Raw genomic sequence first — 20,452 nt, 5'->3', positions numbered from 1 at the left:
AATAGGCAGCAAAGCAAGATCAGTCATGCCAAGTCCTTTTCCAGACCTCTCAGAGGGATGGACGCCTTAGAGCTCTTGACCAGCGAAGGCTTTCAGGTGCAGTGGCTTGATAGAAGTCTCTTTCCAGGGACAAGCCTGATGTCTTGCTAACCTTCTACCAGTACAGTAAAGTATTTTATAAAACCATAGAGCTGAGACTGGTTGTCCTTTTCATAACTTGATGTCAGCATCCTACTAAATGAGGTTTCACACTGCACCGACTTATTGACAGTTTTCTGACTGATGAAGCTGCACTACTGAAACTTCACAAATATAGAACTGACTATGTTGTACAGAATGCATGTAGAGTTAAAGACAAATGGTAATTTCACACATCTGAATCCTACAACAATAAATAGTCAAGATTTGAAATAGATTTGAAATCAATTACATATTGCATTTACCAGATCTTTGCTCCTTGCTCCTTTTCTCAGCTTGAGTCTTGCAGTACTGAACACATAGCTGCTCTAAATTTGTACCTTGTAAAGTCACTTGTAACAGTCCTCTCATGTTATTATTATTTTTCATTTTAATCAAAAGGACGCTGTCAGCCATACAGGAAAACACCTTAAAAAAAATTTAATGAAAACGGAGAACCGTGAAAATTTTAAATTAACCCCATATCTTATTGTCAAAATGCCTATAAATACTTTTATTAAAACCATCCCCCAGAATCTCACAATAATCTGTTGGTGATATTGGATCCTGTTCTCATGTGTCTGTGTAAACCGGTCAGTTTCATTTTCCAATTCCTGCTTTTCTTTGTTCAGAAAAATTGCAGTATCTTTGTGTTTGGAGGAGCAGCACATAGTTGTGTTATCTATAAAGACATTTTCAATTCCCTGCAGCAGCTGAAGGTGGTTGGTAATATCGTCCACAAAGCAATTTTTAACAGCATTTGCTGCCTTCTTAACTTTAAGCTTTAGAAGCAAGTTATCGTATATTTGCTCAAGTAAAGTTGCTGCATTTCTTTCTGTGCTGTAAGCATTTCTTAAGATAAATCTGATGTAAGTCTTCATCTTCACTGATCCATGCTACCAGTTATCTGAACTCAAAACATGCCTCTGGAGATATGACCAGAATGACCCTAAAATGACAGCTGCTCTCAAAATTGAGACAAATATATTCCCTTTATGGAGTCGCAGTACATGTCCTGCTAACTCAAGAAGTATGAACAGTGTTCATATTCTCTAATCCCCTTTGCCTCAAATAGGACACACACTCAAGGATATGAACAGTGAGGCTTTGAAACATTTCTCTTACCAGTAAGGGTTGCTGATATTTCTCCACAAAAACATAACGTCGTCCCACATCAACACTGCATGTGGGTATAACTTTGTTCTGTCATATTTTGGCTTATTTCAAGCTGTTGTTATTGGATTTCTGTGCCAGTCACAGAATGCCCATAACAAATACCAACTATGACCATAAATCCATAACTGTACTTAGTATCAGGCCACACTGGGCCAAATGTTGATGATCAATTTTGCTATAATATCTGATCTAAAGTGTAATATTTCAGAAACTCAGGTAGAGTGAGGGGTAGAGTTGTAAATCGATCATCTGCTGGTGGTGTGTTGGATCCAGTGGCAGGAAAGGCTGGCAGATAAATCTAGGAAGCCCAAATGAATAGTGAGAATAAACTGAGAAAGTCTGGTGAAAGACAACTTTTAAGAGATTTCCGATGTCAAATTTACAGAAAGGGGCTGTGGAGTGTTTTCCAACTACTGCTATTGACGGATCCCTCTACTTAACCTCCGTGGAAAAGTGTACTCTTGGTTGCACCGCAGGCAACTCTAACTGTCAAACCTTGTGTACACTTACTTTGAGCTGTGGGAGATTGGAGGGGGGGGGGGAAAGCTGAAAAAGATAAAAACAACCCAGAAATGGAATAATATGTTCGGAACCATGTACAAAAATTGCTTGGATACGGGAGGAGAGAAGTGTCTTTTGTCCTGCTGATGGAAAAATAGACCACATCTTTAGCCTTGCAAACTCACTGAGGCAGTCTGCATATGCTTTCCTCTGCTGTAATATTAAATCATTCTTACTCTATTTAAAGACATTTTAATGTGTCTTCATGAACAGCTCTAATCTTTAATTAGGGCACTGTTGCCTGGAAACATAGCTGGTCTGATTTTAAGTCTTATTTGCTGTTAGTTTTACATGTTTCTTTGTATGATTGATTTTAAAGGGTGACTTCTATAACCTTAGTCATGGACTGTTTCTGCACATTAGTATTTGACTAGGGGGCCTATAGAAAGAAAGTCTCATTGTTTTATGTTTTGTTGCTGCTCAAATGATTTTAGATGAATGACAATATGAAGGTCTTACTTTAAACTTCACTGTTTCATTGCTAAACTAGAATCTTCAGCATGGGAGTAATGGGAATATTGGGTTATTTTGACAAATTGTTTCTCCAGTGATCCAATCGTTAAGACAACAAGTTGTAGAATAGATGGATAATTTTTGAGAATCGTTCTGGTCCAACTGATAGATTCAACTTTTATTGGACTTCATGCTGGTCAAACACATCGATAATTCATATAAGTTACATTTGGGGGTACATGCTCTTTTAAAATTCTAGAAATATCTGTGGAAATTTGAATGGTTTTTGTAAATTATACATTTTGACTTGAGCTTATTTATTTAACAATAAAATGATCAGGTATGGGATTCATGTTACTGTTTACATGAGATTAGATTTAAATCATTTTATGAGCTGCTGAAGATTTAAAGTTTGCTTCAGACTTCTCTTTTTGGATGTGCCTGTTGTCTTTTATCGTTAAAAGAAATAAATTTACAACCAGTTTATTTACCTGTAATCCACATGGTTCATAGTGACGAATAACAGGCTTATTTTTTTGTTTGGACTTTAAATAATTTTTTCATTAAATAAAATACAGTAAAGTAAAGTTTTACTTTAAAGATCTTCTGCTACTCAATGTGGCTAATATCAGTTTTTAATCATTGCAGCATCTGGTTAGTTCTGTTCACATATGTCACATCTAATTTATCATATAGCATTTATTTGACTTAAGATTTTATTCAAAGAATTATTAAGACTAGGAAAGTTCGGAACAATCTTTTGTGTACCAGTCTGATTAACTTTTGGTTACATCACCTGCTTATTAATAATCATGCACTGCGCTCAGTCTGTGTGATTTTTTTTTTTTTTAAATGGTCTGTCACACTTTCATAAGACTTCGTTGATATGTCATTTCCAGTGGCTGGACTTGTAATGAGGCTAAAATGCAATCATGTTTTCAAGCCGGAGAAATTAAGCAGCTGATATTTTCTTTGTCCAAATAGTCATTCCTGTGCTGCCAGGGAAGAAAAAAAAATCTTTAATTGACCCTGCTGCCCCAGACTGCCATAAGCGCTCTCCTGAGCCCTGAGGTCATCGTACTGCTTTGAACTTGTAGGAAAAATATCTAACAAAATAATAACTTGAACACCATCCACAATCCTCTATGCAATTATGAGCTCTAATGCTCTAATATGAACTGCTTGTCTTTTTCTTCCATGTATTCCTAGGACACAGAGAACTTGAGCTCATTGTATAGTTGCAGCTATAGTGAGTCGGTCTTTTGTTTTTCTCCCTGCCAGTGAAGGAAAAGCTCTGGGGTGCACACATGGATACACAACCTAAGCAAAAATGTTCTCAACAATAACAATGCAAACTTCAAAGCCCACCGTACTTTGGCATATGCCTAATTGTGGTCCTTCACATGTTGATAATTATGTGTATTTAATTTCGCAACAAGTAAATGTAATAAGTGTAATTACAACACTTATGCAGGGCTGTAACTATGTGAGTGTAAACTTATAAAACTCGTGTTCTTTAGAATAAGTTCCATTTTCATGTCTGCAACCACTCATTTTAATTTCCTATTTTATTGTAGCAATGCATTTGAAAAAAAAGGGGATAAGACGAGAGGAACTTTGCTTCTGTTTTGATCTGCCACAACACCGTAATCATGAACGCCAGCACAGCATCTGCAGATTCTTAGATTAGAAATCCAGTTTCCTATCATATGAAGTGAGGGGAAGCAATCAATCCTTGTCACAGAAGATTACTTCAGGGTCTCAAGAGGTATTTTAGTTTAAAAGCACATCAAGGTTGAATGTTTAAATAAATTATTTCTTTAGCCCTTTCAGTTTGACTCAAAAGCATTGTTCAGTCGTAGCTTGTGTTTCACTTTAGTTGCAGTTGCAATGCACTACATTTGAATATAAAATATATTCCTAAATTCAATCTTAAAACTTCCTTTTTTGTTCTGCAATTCAGGTCAAAAGCGAAGCTCATTTATTTCAGATAGATCAATATATATTTGAAGTTAATTTGGATAATTATTGTTTACCTATGAAAGTTGGTGGCTCAGAAAATATGGATATTAATTAAAAGTAGTAAAACATTATTTCAGTATATAAAAATGCTATGGCCGACATAATTATGAGAAAATTGTATTCAATTGACACTCTGCCCGAAGAAAGTAAACTACCATAGATTGTAGCAGAATATTTCAATATTAACGGGAAGTTTAATAATGGAAGATTCACAATGTGTGGACTGCAGCTGGAGTCAGTTGTATTAATTTTTTTTTGAAATGCTCCTTTTTTAAATTTACGTCTGTACATGACAAGTTTTTTCTTGCAGTAGTATTTATTGAGTTGTGTAACTTTTATGCTTCTCACTGTATTATTCACATTGCTATGTAGCAAAATGTTAATTTAATCCAAGAAATAGAAACTATTAGATCTATATAGGTTGTATGAATGTCAAAAATAAAATATCACATATTTGCCAACAGAGATTAGGCATCAGACTGAAACTACATTCAAAAGGTGGATATGTTTTGCTAAATAAGTCTATGCAGAATTGATTATCCTTCAGTTTCCTTTACTCTTCACATGAAAATGTCAGAGGCTTTAATTGACCTTCTTGCTTGTACAAAGCGTTCTCATTTTGACAACAATGAAAATGATATTTGTTTAAGTGCAGCTTCTTAGTTTTTAAACAATCAGTTTGACGTGTCTGATTTCTAGAAAATTTTTGATTTGTTAGCAGAAATAACTGCTAGTGCAATATGTGCAGGGCTGGAAAGGCATTGTCACCATCTGAGCGACTCAGCTTTACCCAGAAATTTTGCAAGTTTGTTTATTTTCCCCAGATGGTGAAAATGCCTTTCCAACCCTGTTTATATGTGCTCTGCGTTCAAACAATTAGCTTATTATTTATGATAGAAATTAGTTATGAATTATAATTTTTTTTTCACATTAATTATATTGTAGTTTCTATGCTAATATATATTTAGCCTGTTTTGATTAATTGCTTTTTGGCTGTGGAGGCTAGAAAACACCTGCTGAATGAGAAAATTACATCAAATTTACAATATTTGGTTTTCTAGCTGTGGAGGTTTTGGGGTAAAGCACAGTACGGGCAGGAAAGCTGGATGTTTATAATCTGAAGTTGGAACTCCACATTGCAAGAAACATCTGGATTGCTTTTTGAAATTTGAATTTTGACTTGGGAAAGACTTTTAGTACCATAGCTGAACTCAGTATTTAATATGGATGTGTCATCTATAAAGCAATGACCTGTTTATTTGCACTTCTGATGGTTTAAATCAGTACAGGCTCCATTAGTAAACATGCAGCCACAGTGTTCGAATTTACAAATGTGAGAAATATCTTGGTATTGACTTGAGTTGCTATTTAGTCAGATCAGCTAATGTTTCTAGCTTACATTTGTGACCTGAAGAAGGCTGGGTGGGATTCAGTCACCAATATTAACTACATGTCCCCACATAAAGTCATGTACTTTCTGTTTTCTGCTAATTGTCATTTAATTTTCTGATCATTAATTGATTGTCTCAAATTTTGCACGCACATCTGTATACACCCAGGAACAGCTGCATATTTATACACCTGGGTTTATTTATATGTCTGGGTTTTTGTCTCAGGCTGATGAAGGAAGTCAACATGAATATCCAAATGTTTCCGAGGGAAAAGGCACCAATAATTCATGTTGTTGAAATTTCTGAAACTGACAACATTGTTCTTGCTGACAGCAGCGAGAGAGATTGCCTCTGCTGCCGTAATTGGGTTGAGACAGATGGTAAGAGAGTTGATTGGACAGAAGTTGTCTCTCTTCTCTCTAAAAGCCTGTCTTGCCTTGGTCTGTCGGATCTACAAACCTGCTTCTCAGATGTCTGCTACCTTCCTCCATATTTAAGCATTGCTGGCTGTCATTTCTCTCACCTTTCTTGAATCTGGGACAGCAGCTGGAGGCACTGAGACTGTACTGGTAGGAACTGTCGAGAAAGAGTTATCAAAATGTTCAACTTTGGGAGAGCAGAGGGTGATAAATGACAAGGTTTTACATTTTTCTGAAACAGTTCAAACACTAATAATTGAATTAAATAATCAGTCATACAGAGGTAATTTTTGGTAGCTACAATGTGTTGTCTTTTTTAGTATATCAGCACATTAAGCCAGGAAAGTTGATAGTAACAGGGAATGGCTGTGCATACAAAAAAAAAAATGACGCTGTGAATTAAATGCTAACAATCCCAGAAAAATGAATGTGAGACTTCCATCATCTGGGGGAGGCGAGGTGAGTAGCAGTTAAAAAAAGATTGAAAATGTGGATTCATTACACACAGAGTGATACATTTCAAATTTCTATTTTTGTTTTGTATTGTTTTTTTATGATTGACAGTCATTTAGCAAATTTGCAAGGCTGTAAACCACTAAAGGTAATTTCTAAAGAAGCTGGCTGATCACAGACTGCTGGACTGATGGAAAAACGGTGGTAGAAAAAGCTTCACTATTTACATTGATAACCACAGTCTTGAGAGGATTACGAAGCAAAATCCATTCAAGCAGACTGTGTTTCAAGAGTGACCACACACCTGTATCCTAAACATGAGCTCCAGCTGTCCCATTCCTTGTGCTAAGAAACTCCTGAGCCAGGAGTTTCATCATTAAATGTTCTACCTGGACTCAGTAGAAAATGGATAGGACGGTTGTTCTGAATCCACCTTTCTTAAGGTCCAGTGTGAAGTTTCCACTGTCAGTGATGATTTGAGGATCATGTCATTTGCTGGTGTTGGTTCATTGTGTTTTCTCAACTCCAAAGTCTAAGCTGGCAACTAACATGATTAGATCTCTTCATGAGATGCTAATTCATTTTTCTGGCAGGATTTTGTACTTCCCCACACTACCAAATGTACTAATACCATCTATAATGATCAGTAAGCTATGGTCAATAAACTATCTAGGTTGAATGACTCAGTGCCTCACAGTGTATAATACATAGACATGTCTTTGTCAGTTGTCTGATATTTCTCTATTTAACATCCCCTTTTCATTGTATTTATGCAATATTCATATGTCTTGAGAAAATGATTTTGGTATTTAAATTATCAGGAAAAAAAAGGCTTAAAATAATAATAAAAAAAACCTCAGTGTATTATGAATCTATATGAATACAATTTCCATTCATTCATTTGATAAGATGCATCCACATCTCACTTAATTTGAGATTTGTTTAGCTACTGGAGTGAAACAACACAACTCCAGGTCTGTTTCAGTAAAGCGGCACACAGCCTCAGGCAGAACCCGAACTCTGGCTGTGAACCTGGAAGGGAGGGACTTACTTACCTGTTAATGAGACCAAGGATGGTAGGTTTGCAGAAACATTTTCCCTTGGGGTGAACGAGGGTCACAGCAAGTTCCTTCAAAGTTGTGGAGTTGCAGGAAAAGAGCCCAGCAGATTGTCAGACCTCAGCATGAAGAGATGCAGGGTTGTGTTTGTTGTGGAACTCTGAACCAGCGTTTTATCTGTGAAGGTGTTGGAGGGGGCGACCTTGGCTAACACCTGTACAGCCTGCAGAAACAGATGGGAGCGAATTGTTATTATGTTGATGCAGTGTATGCTGATTAGGAGCCATATCCAATTTAAGTGACTGTCACTGTGTCACATGTTAACATATATTAATCTTTGTAAACCAGTCGGTCTCATAAATGATCACAAGTCGATCTAGAACACATGTGTCAAACTCAAGGCCCGCGGGCCACATGTGGCCCGCCATGTCATTTTATGTGGCCCGCCCCAGCATTTTATAGGCCGATGATTGACTTAAAATAGGTTTTGAGCACAAATTGACTACAAACTACATCTCCCATAATGCATTCCGATTGTTACCAGCCAAACATTACGGCTTCTCGCCACTAGAGAGCAGCAGAGTCACCTCAAGCTGCTTATTGATTTTTCCAGCGAATAAAACTGAGACATCGACAAGCTAACATCAAAACGTCCAAGAAAATTTACAATACAAGTAAGACTGTGAATGAAAATGTGTGTGAGTTGGTGTCAGGGCGGCAGGTCGCGCTAGACTTTTTTTTGTTATCCGTTATCTTGACCGACAACATAAAAAAAAAAATCGGTCATGTACTATTTTTATCCGTGAAATTACAATCATATTAACATCGGATATTTAGTCGCATTTTATGCGGTTTAGTTAATATTCACCGTGAATCCAGATCCCATTACAGATTAAGCAGATAAATGTATCAACATTTTTCTCGTAGTGACAAAAACCACTGACTGAGGCCCCAATAACTTTTAATAAATTAAATTAAGCGACTTCACTTAAATTAGCATCACTTCACCCGCTGGGGTCTGAACGCACTTCCTCCTGGTTCCCATCTGCAGAAAAATCTGCGCTAATTCATCAGTCAGTTGGATCTGTCTGATCCAAACAGATCAACTGAACTCTGTGAGTGTTTTACCCTGAGCTGTCCGGTGTGAGCTTTTACCTGGATTTTTTTTTTTTTTTTTGCGTGGTTTCGCTTCTCCGAAACGGACAGATGTTACGTCTGCAGCTCCTCCAGAGCGCCGCTCTCCTGGGTAACTTGCACCCAGAAGGCTCCATTTGTTAAATCCGCTGGATGAGTTACTCCCAGCGGTTTTTAAGTCTTCGCAGTCCGCAGTGGGTTGAGCAGCGGACTGCGCATGTTACAGTCTAATTAACTTTTGCATCGTCATTTATTTCCTCACTTCCTCATTTCTTTCCTAACTACCGGCTCCTCAAATGGATTAACACAACGTTGCATTCTGTTTAGTTTTCTCTGGTCTGTAATGGAGACTTGAATTTAGCGTGTCATTTCAACCAAAGGTTTGTAATGCGCTTAAAAAATAAAATTTGATTTTATTTAGCCATGACTCTGTAGAACCATTTTGAACTGTTGGATTTTATTTTTGAACCATTTTTAATTTTGAGATGTTGATTTTATTTAACCATTTTTTATTTTGAAGTGTTGATTTTATTTTTGAACCATTTTTTTAAATGTTGATTGTATTTTTGAACCCTTATTTATTGTAAAGTGTTGATTGTATTTTTGAACCCTTATTTATTTTGAAGTGTTGATTGTCTGAAGGATCTTAGACATGAATTGCCCCATGTAGGGTTTGAACCGCTGACCTCAGCATTACCAGCACGGCGCTCTAACCTGCTGAGCTAACTCACCTACCTTACAAACTGTTGAGTTTCCATGGATTTAAGAAGAACTTACATGATCTTACCGCGATGAAAATTTGATAAAGGTGCTTCTATTCTAATGTTTTTCAAAACAACATACATAATATTTTATTTTCCAGAGATTTTGTATTTTGAAGTGTTGATTGTATTTTTGAACCATTATTTATTTTTGAAGTGTTGATTGTATTTCACAGATATTTTTTTATTTTAATGTGTTAATTTTATTTTTGAACCATTTTTTATTTGTAAGTATTGGTTTTATTTTATAGCCATTTAGTCAAGTCTCTGTAGAACCATTTGTCTCTGCTAATGACATCTTTAATACAATTTTTTGATCCCAGGCTTAGTTTATTGACTGTAATGTGAAATTGGACACAAGTATAAGTCTGACAGTTTGTTCACCAAGTTACTGTGCTCTCTGAAATGATCTGTGGTATTTGACATTGTTCCATGCCCATCGTTGACGTTAGTCTCTAACAAAATGTGGATCATCTACCAGGAACACTCCAAAGAGCATGAGTTTCTGTAGTGTAGTGGTTATCACATTTGCTTCACACGCAAAAGGTCTCTGGTTCAAAACCAGACAGAAACAGATTTTGCATGTTCTATTCATCACAGGTGTTTACTAAAGGTCAACAAGGGTTCTGTGGTGTCATGGTCTGTACTCTGAATCCAGGCATCTGAGTGCAAGCCTCAGTTGAAATTTTCATGTGCTGCATCTAACATCATCAACTTTGGAACCTCAAACTGAAACAAAGCAGAGAAGTTCAGTTCCTGTAGTGTAGTGGTTATCATGTTTGCTTTACACGCAAAAGGTCTCTGGTTCGAAACCAGACAGAAACAGTTTTTGTAGGTTATGCATCTCTTGGGGTGCAGTGAGACAACAAGAGCCTTCCTCTTTCGTGATGGTTCATTTGCCAATCGACTTCAATGTAGACTTCTTTGAAATCGACGATACTTTACTTCAATTACCAATTGGCAGTTCTATGGCATAATGCACATGTTTCAAACTCAAGGCTCAGGGGCCACATGTGGACCCCCAGTATTTTATAGGCCATGGAAACTCAAATGCAATATTTAAAACTTCAATACATAAAATCAGTTATTTAACAATATGAGGTGGTGCTTAATTTATTTTTAACATTGTATTTTTATACATTTATGCTACATAAAACTTAACAATAGCAATAATACCCAACACCTAAAGTAAGAAATTGCCACTTGATTAAATGGAGAAATTTGATTTGGAAAGACGGTCAGGATTATAATTTAAAAGTTAGGTGTTAGCTGTCATAAGGATGGTATTTTATTGCCTTTCATTACATTTGCATAATTTTTATGAGAGTCCTATTTCACATTTAATTGGATCACAATTCAAATGATATTATTTCTGATTTGATTTTAGATCTTGTGTGTGTTTGAGATTTCATAATTACCGGTAACTAAATGTGATTTTGGGTTTATTTTTAAACATATTCATTTGCTAATTACCAAAGCAAGTTCATCTATTTTAGAATTATGTGTTTAACTACCTCGGGTATTTCCTAATTACACATGTGATTTAATTTCCTCAAATCTCTAGAATCCAAATTTATTTGAAATTTTTAAATTATTGTTCTCCTGTATGATTGTTGATTGGACTTTGTGCTGCATTTGAACAATAAACATGAGAAATGTTCATGAAGTCAGACGTCAAATAAAGACGTGTCATTTACAATACAATTATATTATGCCATATTTATGCGTGGTCTCCTACTTCAAGTGTTTCTGCGATATTCGTAACCACATTTTGTGATCTATTTCTCCTCCAGGAACGAAGGCTTTGCGCTCACCCTTTCCTCGAGCTCTACAGAGATGGTCAGATCCAGTTCATCGTCCCTCTGGCTCGGCAGGGGGATTTTTATGTGCCTGAGGTGCGACAGGCAGAGAGGAGGCTGTCAGAACAAGAGGAATTTCACAGTGATACTGACATCTCAGGTACACTATCGCTTTTATGTTGTGCTGCACTGGCACAAACAGATGTTTGCATTTTTGTTGAATTTCTTTCTAAGTGTCAAAAATGTCACATGGCTTGAAGCTTTTTACATGAGTGACGATTTGGTATTGCAGGAATAATTGCATATTTCACTTTTTTATTTTGTCTAATTACACCCACAATCTTTGTGTTTTTTATTAGGATTTGTACAATAGGCTAACACAAAGTAGCTTATAATTGTAAAGGCAAAAAAAAAAAAATACATGGTTTGCATTTATTTTGCTCTTCCATTTGTTAATGCCTTTCCTAAGAAAGGCAGCCAATTACCTTAAATAATCACCTAATTCGTGAACAATCATGCCTTTATTGAAAAGGGGCAAGAAGAAAGCTATTGTTGAAAGAAAGTTACAAGTAGTTCCATTTGCTGTTTGCCACAAATCCTGTAGGGGGCAGAATAAAGTCCTCTTGTCAAATGAGATGAAAACCGAGCTTTTCTGTTTACATGCTCAATGCTGCATGTGAAAGAAAACTAAAAATGCATCATCTGGAACACACCTTTCCAACTGTAAAATAAAGTGGTGACAGCATCATGCTGTTTTCAGTTTATGAGACATCATACCATAAAAGAATTGCAGCTGAAAGTGGCTTTTCAAAGTACTGACTGGGGTTAATACAAACACATGGCGCACAAATCAGATTTTAGTAATTAAGAACTATGTTTCTTCTTTTCTCCTCCTTGGAATCATGCAAAGTTTTGTATCACATAAAATCATTATGAAAATGTTAGCTTGATGCTGTAACATGACAAAATATGAAAAAGACCAAGTTTCATAACTCAAGGTGCAAATACTTCTACAAAGAATGAGTATTATGTCTCATCTGTTACTGACCATTAAGTCCTTATTCATACATAATACATGAATGGGGAAGGAAAGTTATACATAAAATGTTGCTGCTGGTTTTTTCTCCAAAATGCCCTTTTCCTCCATTGTTTAATTAAGAATTACTTCAGTTGAGCAACTAAGCTTTATTTCTGGACACTAAGATTTAACCTGATCTTACTGAATCCCGATGCAGCACAGGCACAGCTTATATCTCTTGTTTATATCTCTTCCTACTCATGAGGGAAACATCTTGCTTTTAAGCGTCTATATGCTTCAATATGTTTTCATGCTCAACAGGGAAAATTAAGCAAAACAGCCAATACTGTAAAATGCAAATCGGTTGAACTGATGGACCTTAAAAAGCTCCACAAAAATGTTGAGAGGAGATATTTTCTACGAACGCCGTCTTGGTCTGCCATCTGTCCAGTCAGGCTCCTTGACGTTTTGGCCTGAATGTAAGGGAGTTGGACCCTTGTATCAAATGCCGTTTTGTTTATGGGCAGCTCTGTAGAAGTAAACTGTTACTGACACCTTCTTAGGTGTTAATGAAAAGCCCAAACACAACAGCCTCTGCTGGAGCTGTGCTGCCACTCACCAAGAGGGTGACTGCAGCTTTAAGGACACCACCTGGAAAGCTTGCTTTCAGAGAGAATACAGAGCACTCAAACATAAACAATAGCAATGAGATATAAAAGATCTTAAAGAAGTGGACGGAGTTATTGTTAGTTGATGAAGCTTATTATAAATTTGTTGAAGCGTATAATTAATGCTGCTTAGATGCCACTAAGCTCTGTTCGATTTCAACATCACATTAGATGGACAGCAGGTGAATAGCAACAACACTTGCTAATAATAATAATAATAATAACTCGAGCTAAAATTATTGGAAGGAAGATAAATACAAAATAATAAGAAGTAATATTAATTTGGAGTTTAATTGTGATAATTATGTTTATTTAATCTAATTTGCAAATGTCTACAGGCTTGTGCCGGTTTGGATTTTTTTAAGCAACTCCATTTTGTCACCACTAACACCTGGCTGTGGGATATTTATTAGCAAGGAACTTTCACAATTTGACTTTTTACACATGAGGTCTCCAGTCAGGGTACAAAGCTGTGATGCACTGAGTTCCTGAAAAACTGTATATCTACCCACTCCTTCACCTTCTTTCTCTCTAAATTGGTAAAGAAAATTGTCAGCTTTATGCAGTAGCTGTTGCAATAAATGGGAAACCTTTGCCATTGTAAGTTGAAAGGATTTTAGACTTCAGAACATGGACACATTTTAAAACGTATTATTGGCTGCTAATCAAATTATATCCTGAAGACGGCAGCTTGACAACATAAGCTGAAAATGCAACAAGTGGTTCATATGAAGAAACATTTATTTCAAGGGCATGAATATAATTTTACAAAAGTCTGGATGTATTTGATCAAGTTTTTTTCCCCACTTTTTGCTGAATTGTCTCCAGATGTTGTCAGTTTTAGCTCAGATTTGTTTTTAGCAGCCTAATAATAGGACCTTATTGAATATGTTAATATTTTAAACTGTAACTCAATAAAAATGTCAGACTTTTTAATCACTTCCAAACCTTGTAACATCTTAGCTAAAGCCCACCTGTCAATAAGATATTCAAGTCTAGTCTTTCATTCAGATGTAAATTCTATTGGATAACTTTGGCACCATTTTGCAACTTTATAAAAACTCAATAAGATGCTTTTCTTTACTTGCCTGACATCTCAGTTTTTTTAAAACTTAAAAATAACAACAAAAAAAATACTACTGAAATTTAAAACATACCTTAAAATATTTTCTTTCTTTTTTCTAACTACCCAGATTTACACCAATTTCCGTTTGAATTTCACTCGGTCTGAACAGAAAGCCAGACCCTAGAAGTTCCCCTGTGAATCTTCTCCATTTTTTTTCTCCAAAGCAAACAAGAGCGCTGCTGACAAATCCTGCTCCTCATGTGTCACGGCCACAGTGCAGAGTGGAAGTGACATTCAGGTCCATGCCTCTGAATGATAATGTGACAGATAGTTGTGCCCCTGTCACACTGGGATCTTTTCAGCCAGAGTGAGCCAGCGGAGCATTCAGGCCACTGGAAGCTTCTTCGGTCTATTGACACCCCGCTCCACACGCACTTGCACTCGACCACCCGCCACCGCCGCACACCCCCCCAAAACACTCGATACCAATCCTGTCTCAGTGACCTTATCAACCCCCAGCCTCTGCACACATGGCTCCTCATACTGCCTGGCAGCATTCTAACAATTATCCTGTCAGTCCTCGGCATACTTCACTCGGCTGCAAAAGTGGTTTTGCATTTTGTATCAGTGGTAGTTCTTTATAAACATGCTGCATTTGCCGCCTCGGCTTGCTGCTTTGGGAACAGTTTCAGGTCAAGCATCAGGTAATATTAAAGGAATAAGTCACAGCTCAAGTCCAGTAGAATATGCTTCTAGTTTTCAGTAGAGCTCGGTTGTGTTTTCTTGTTTATGAACTCATTTTGTTTCAGCACATCTCAGCTTCACTTCTGTCGAGCAACTTTAAAGCAATTATAAATTTCAAAGTGCATAGTAACTTAATAAAATGTATAGACGAGAGCAGCACACAAATATCAATAAAAGCGCCAATAAAAGCAAAGAAGTAAATGTAATCAAATGCACATTCACCAGTCACTTTATTGCGTGCAATTTCTTAGTAATTTGTTGGACCTCCTTTTGCCTTCACATCTGCTTTAATTTTGAATGCCATACATTTTACAAGGTGCTGGGAAGAGCCATCAGAGATTTTGCCCCATACCCAGATGATGGCGTCACACACAGTTGCTGCAGACTCCTGCACATTCAATATTTAAAACTCTTGTTCCTCCAAATCCCAAATGATACCAGTTGGATCTGCCGTACCCTTTTGCAAAGTTCAAGAAGCCTGGTTGAGACAATTTGAGCTTTATGACACAGGATCCTCCTAGGAAACTCTGCCAGAAGACAGGCACACTCTAGTCACAAAGTGATTTATGAAGTTAGCATCAATGCACCGGTATGCTGCAGTGCTTAAGCAATGCTCACCCAAAGTATGCCAAAAAAAAAAACATCCTCCGCACCATTACATCACCAGTCTGAACTGCTGATGCAAGGAGGGATGGATCCATGCTTTCATGTTGTTTACCTCAAATTCTGACTCAAGCATCCGAATGCTGTTGCTAAGATTGAGACTCACCAAACCAGCCATCATTTTTCCACCTTGTTATAGTTGAATTTTGGTGAGCCTGTCATTCTTGTAGCCGTAGTTTTCAGTTCTCCCCTGACATGAGTTGGACTGAGTGTAGTAATCTGCTGCCGTAGCAGATTACTACGCGTCTCCGCCATTCTGCCCATTTCTGCTCATTCTCTTCTGACCTCTGAAACAACTGGATTCACTGGTTTTTATTTTCTTTTTCAGTTCATTCTTCCTAAAGCCAGGAGAAGGTTGTGTGTTTAAATTCTTGGTAGGTCATAAAAATACACAAGTGTCAAAACTGACTGGAGGATGTTTAACTCTTACTATCAAATATTCATTCGTACAAAACAGCTGCTCTGTTTCTAAGATACATTGGCATAAAAAGAAATAATGAATTTGGGTAGGAAAAAAACAAACTGAAAAAAGAACCAGAGGGATTTTATAGTTATTGAATGAGATAACACTCAAGATGCCCCATTAAAAATGTGTATATAGGACCATTTATCTGTTTTCTGGCACCTTTATATTCTTATATTCTTGGACATGTGGTTTTAAAACTGGATCTGTTTTAGCAGTCAAACTGAAATTAATATTTGTTTTTACTTTTCAAATAAATAAATAAATAAACTGTTCCTGAAATAATCTTTATTTATGGTTAGTTGATTTGATTTCAATTTTACAAATTTATGGTTTTTTTTTTTACATCTTACAGTAGAGGTTATTTAACTTGCTCAAAAATAACTCATAGCTATACTGCTGGATCAGAAGCCAGACTCAGGATCATGTTGTTTTACAATTTATAGAGGATGCGGTATGATAAAACCCCGTGAGTAAACTTTCTTTGTGCTCAGATGTTAAGAAAGATGACTAAAATGTAAATCTGGAAAAGTGTGGATGTTTTAGATGGAAAAATGTAAGTCTCAGATTTAATCTAACTCTATGTTAATTCATTAGGCTTCAGCTTATTTCCAATGACTGTGGTTTTATTCCTGTTCACCCAGACAACTTGTGAAATGTGATTTTGGATCCTGACTGGGTTTGAGGAATCTCTTGTTGTTAGATGATTAAATGGAGGTCACATAACCACATTTTCTTACAGTAAGGGGTTATTAGGTTGTATAAAATTAAATACAGAAGAAGTGAAATGATCAGAATTCCTTAAGTTCCTCACAAGTTTTGGATTGAGAAATTGCCATAACTATTAAAAACAACTACAGTCGTCATAGATGAACTTTTTCAGCTTTGATTGGACAATAAGATTACGTATATTAAGAATACGATTATGAAAATAGTATGAATAAGATATAAAAAAACATGTTCATGTTTGAATCTGATTCTACATTAGATTAAATTATTTTAGGTGACTATTCTTATATCTCCTCTTTTGCTCTCCACACAGCTATTTCACTGACATTTCTTCGGTGTAAATGTAGAAATCTTCACTTTTTCAGACTGACTGTCCTTCCCTGTTGCCAACTTAGCAATTTCTGTGTTGTACTTTTTCATAAGCATCTACCATTAAATCCTGCGGCTATTTGAGTAAACTTTAGGCACTTTCTGCTAAAGAAACTTGATAGACCTGTCTCTCCTGCACATTTTACTCTTTTTTTTTTGACACTTCAACTTCTGTCCTGCACCTTCAGCTGACTGAACAACAACAGTGAGCTGCATATGTGAACCATACATCTCACTTATGCTTACTTTACAAGCTGCTTTGAAAGATCTGTGGCCATTGTTGCTCAGCTACTACATAACCTGTTCATTTTATACATGCAGTTCCACTTAAACTAAAGCAACATTGTAGAGAACTCTGTAATGTAAGAAATATATGCTAAAAGTTGCAGAGAAAGGTATTTACTAGGTTTTGGTACTTTGCAAAATGTTCATATTACTCAAAAGTCTTGAATTTTACAGCTGCCAACTTCTATATGTCTATTTAGGTTTTCTGTCTGACTGGACCGCTGTAGCACACAGATATCAATCTAAATCTAAAGTAATCTAAACCAAGGACTTAGCAGCTCTGGCTGCAGGTGGAGGGTTGGATACTGATGGAAGGTGAACCTCTACCCCACTTTTTATTTTTTTTTTGCAGTTTCCAGCAGATTTTGCTTAAAGGTTTGCCCTGTACTTGGCGCCATCTGTTTTGTACCCAGTCTGATCAACTTTCCTGCTCTTACTTAACAATGCAATGCCCACAACACTATACAGCCACCATTATGTTTTACTATGAGTGGCTCTATAGGATTCTCTGAGAAAGGCTAAAATGGCTTACAGAGAGATGCTGGTCTGCATTAAGACTCTGTGTATTAAGTCCCCACTGACTGATTAAGTTTTGTGACTTGCTTCGGGGGCTTCCAGCCAAACCGCTGCTCTTTTTGTCTCCATTGTGCTTTTTTTAAATTTATTTAATTTTCTGTTTTGTCTCATCAGCCCCATGCACGAGGTAGCTGTAAATTAATCATACTGAGCTTCTGGCTAAATTATAATTTACTTTTCTTTACCTTTTTGTGTGGATTTTCTCCAATAAAAATTGTACTTCACTCTTGTTATTACTGTTACAAATGCCATTTTTCCCACCAGTAACTTTTCTTATACTGACGCAGTTAGAAGTCATCAACGATCAGTTTTCTTTCAAGGTTATTTAGTAGTTTTGCTTTGTTTTTTGTTTTTTACCCGGGTTGATGTTCTCTGTCATAATTAACCTATTTTCTCCTTTTAAAAATCATGTTAAGAATGTAAACACAACACACAATGAGTCTTTCTTTTACCATGTATTTTGGTGTTTTGTTGAAGTCAGAAAACATCCAGAGTAAAAGTATTCATGAACACTTCTGATCAAAACACACACTCAATATCTGTAAAAAAAAAATCTTCTGGTAATTTGATGTATTTAATGATGCAATAAATGGATTCACAAGTTTGTAAAAGATCCACTAATGCAAAAAAAAAAAAAAAAAAAGAAGTTTCATTTTACAAGCTCGTCACCAGCACTGTTTAAAACCTGAAGAAATTTAGTTTCATTGTGTGTTGCTGCTCAGAACTGACTGAGTTTTTTTGGAAAGATATATTGTTCTGAAAAAAAAGAAAGAAAGAAAGAAAAAAAAACAGAGACAAAAGGTCAACAAACTGAATCGCTTAGAAGTGAAACTAGATCTCTAAGCCTCCAAGAAATTAACTGAAAAAACTCCCACATATTCAGAGTCGTTGCTTATATGATCCCATCCAATTAAAACCTTAAGCTCATTGAAGTTTCTAATTAGCGACACCTCACTGCCTATTTTTGGTTTTCGGCTTCAACTAACAGCACAAGGTGTTGAAGCTGCGAGTTCGTTAACCGGAGAAATGTGAGAGGCAGATATGCTATAGCTGCCTTGTCATTATGAAGCATGCACCAAGTGGGGGAGGAAAGGTGAGAGCATTCCTTTTTTTTTTGTTTGTTTTTTATTAAACTGAGATCCAGGTAATAGGTTAGCAACAAAGGGAATCACATATCACATGAATGATTGACCTGTTTTCTGGAAGATAAAGGCAAACTTGTAAGCAAAGAGCCCTTCTGGACTCAAATCAAAGTGCAGCTCAAATGGTTCCTGCGGTGTTTTTGCTTGAATCCCAGCGTGGAGATTTTGGGCAGTCTTTCATTCCTCGTGTGGTGTTTGTTTATGGATGTCCTCTCACCATCTGTCCTTCCCCTCCCTTTGTTTCATTGCTGCTTTAGGTGCAGACTCCAACAGCGAATACAGTTCTGGGAGCGGCGTTCTGCTGTCAGACAGCAGAGAGACGTCATCGGTGGCGTCCTCCGTCCGCTCTGTGCCCGTCCGAGATCAAGGGAGTGGAGACAACAAAGGGGGGAGCTCCGGGGGAGCCCAGTTTAAAGAACCGAAGTGGGAGTGGAGTGGCGGAGTTCAGAAAGGGAGAAGACAACATGGAGAGCCCAAAGAGGAGAGCGTGGAGGTCTCCACGGAGAAGTTGTGGGGCGTCGTTGGAGAGGAGGAGTAAAGATTCAGTGAGACCCATAAGCTGAGGAAGAAAAAAAAAATGGCTGCTGCGCTGTATGTTGTTTTTAAAGAGCAATTCTTATCAAAAACCAAAACCACCAACAGTGTTTAAAAAGTTTTAATGAAAAAGATTTATATTTACAAAAGTTTAAGTTTTCACTGGACTTAATGCATTTTTATTACTGAAGAGTGTTTCAGTTGTGCCTGAGATGAAAAGACAACTGGTGCTAGACTCTGCAGATGCATTTGCAGTAAAGAACTGCACAAAGTTTCAACAAAGTAACAGGAATCCAAAGCTTTTGGGATTTTGTTTGGTTTCATTTAGTTTCACAGCTATGGAAATAGCTGTTATGCTGTATCACTTTGAACGGGCCGTTCTTGTTTCAAAAGCGTCGTTTCTGGTTGTGTTCATTTCATTGTCTTTGTTAAAAAGAAAATGTAAATATCTGGATTCCCCCCCCTTTTAATGTTCAAAATTATTTGATATGTGTTGACAATACAACAATTTTTACTTGAAAAACACAGATACCTAAGGTTTATGAAAGATTTTCACTCTCTAGAAAAATAAACATTTTACTTGAACATCCAGTTTTAGTGTTTTGTCTTGACCACATTTCCTCCTTTCAGAACGCTGTGATGGCTGGACAGTCCTATGGAATCTGTACTTTGATTTAGTTCGGATGGATTAACATGATGCCATTGTACCATCCTCTGATCTCGCATGACGTAAAATGACAACATTTTACTTCAGATGTTGTCAATTAACCTTTTAGATTTTTACAGAGCCA

The 20,452-nt window shown here is 36.7% G+C and overlaps 1 protein-coding gene and 1 non-coding gene across 3 annotated transcripts in view; both read left to right on the top strand.

The window, feature by feature from the left end:
* The window catches only part of LOC106923741 (testis-expressed protein 264-like), a 37,537-nt gene extending 17,285 nt beyond the window's left edge, over positions 1–20,252 (top strand). For both annotated transcript variants that reach the window (XM_088005673.1, XM_014996983.2), the window contains 2 exons: positions 11,399–11,564; positions 19,385–20,252. In XM_088005673.1, the coding sequence (XP_087861799.1) occupies positions 11,399–11,564; positions 19,385–19,665 (447 nt within the window). In that variant the 3' untranslated portion in view covers positions 19,666–20,252. The remainder of the gene's footprint in view (positions 1–11,398; positions 11,565–19,384) is intronic.
* On the top strand, positions 10,107–10,179 carry trnav-cac (transfer RNA valine (anticodon CAC)). The gene has a single exon. It is a non-coding gene; the product is annotated as a tRNA-Val (tRNA).
* Positions 20,253–20,452: the final 200 nt, after the last annotated feature.

The sequence above is a fragment of the Poecilia mexicana genome, unplaced genomic scaffold, assembly GCF_051168715.1.
Source record: "Poecilia mexicana isolate PSO_F unplaced genomic scaffold, ASM5116871v1 scaffold_5, whole genome shotgun sequence".
Classification (NCBI taxonomy): Eukaryota; Metazoa; Chordata; class Actinopteri; order Cyprinodontiformes; family Poeciliidae; genus Poecilia; species Poecilia mexicana.
This window is presented reverse-complemented; position numbering and strand designations above follow the sequence as displayed.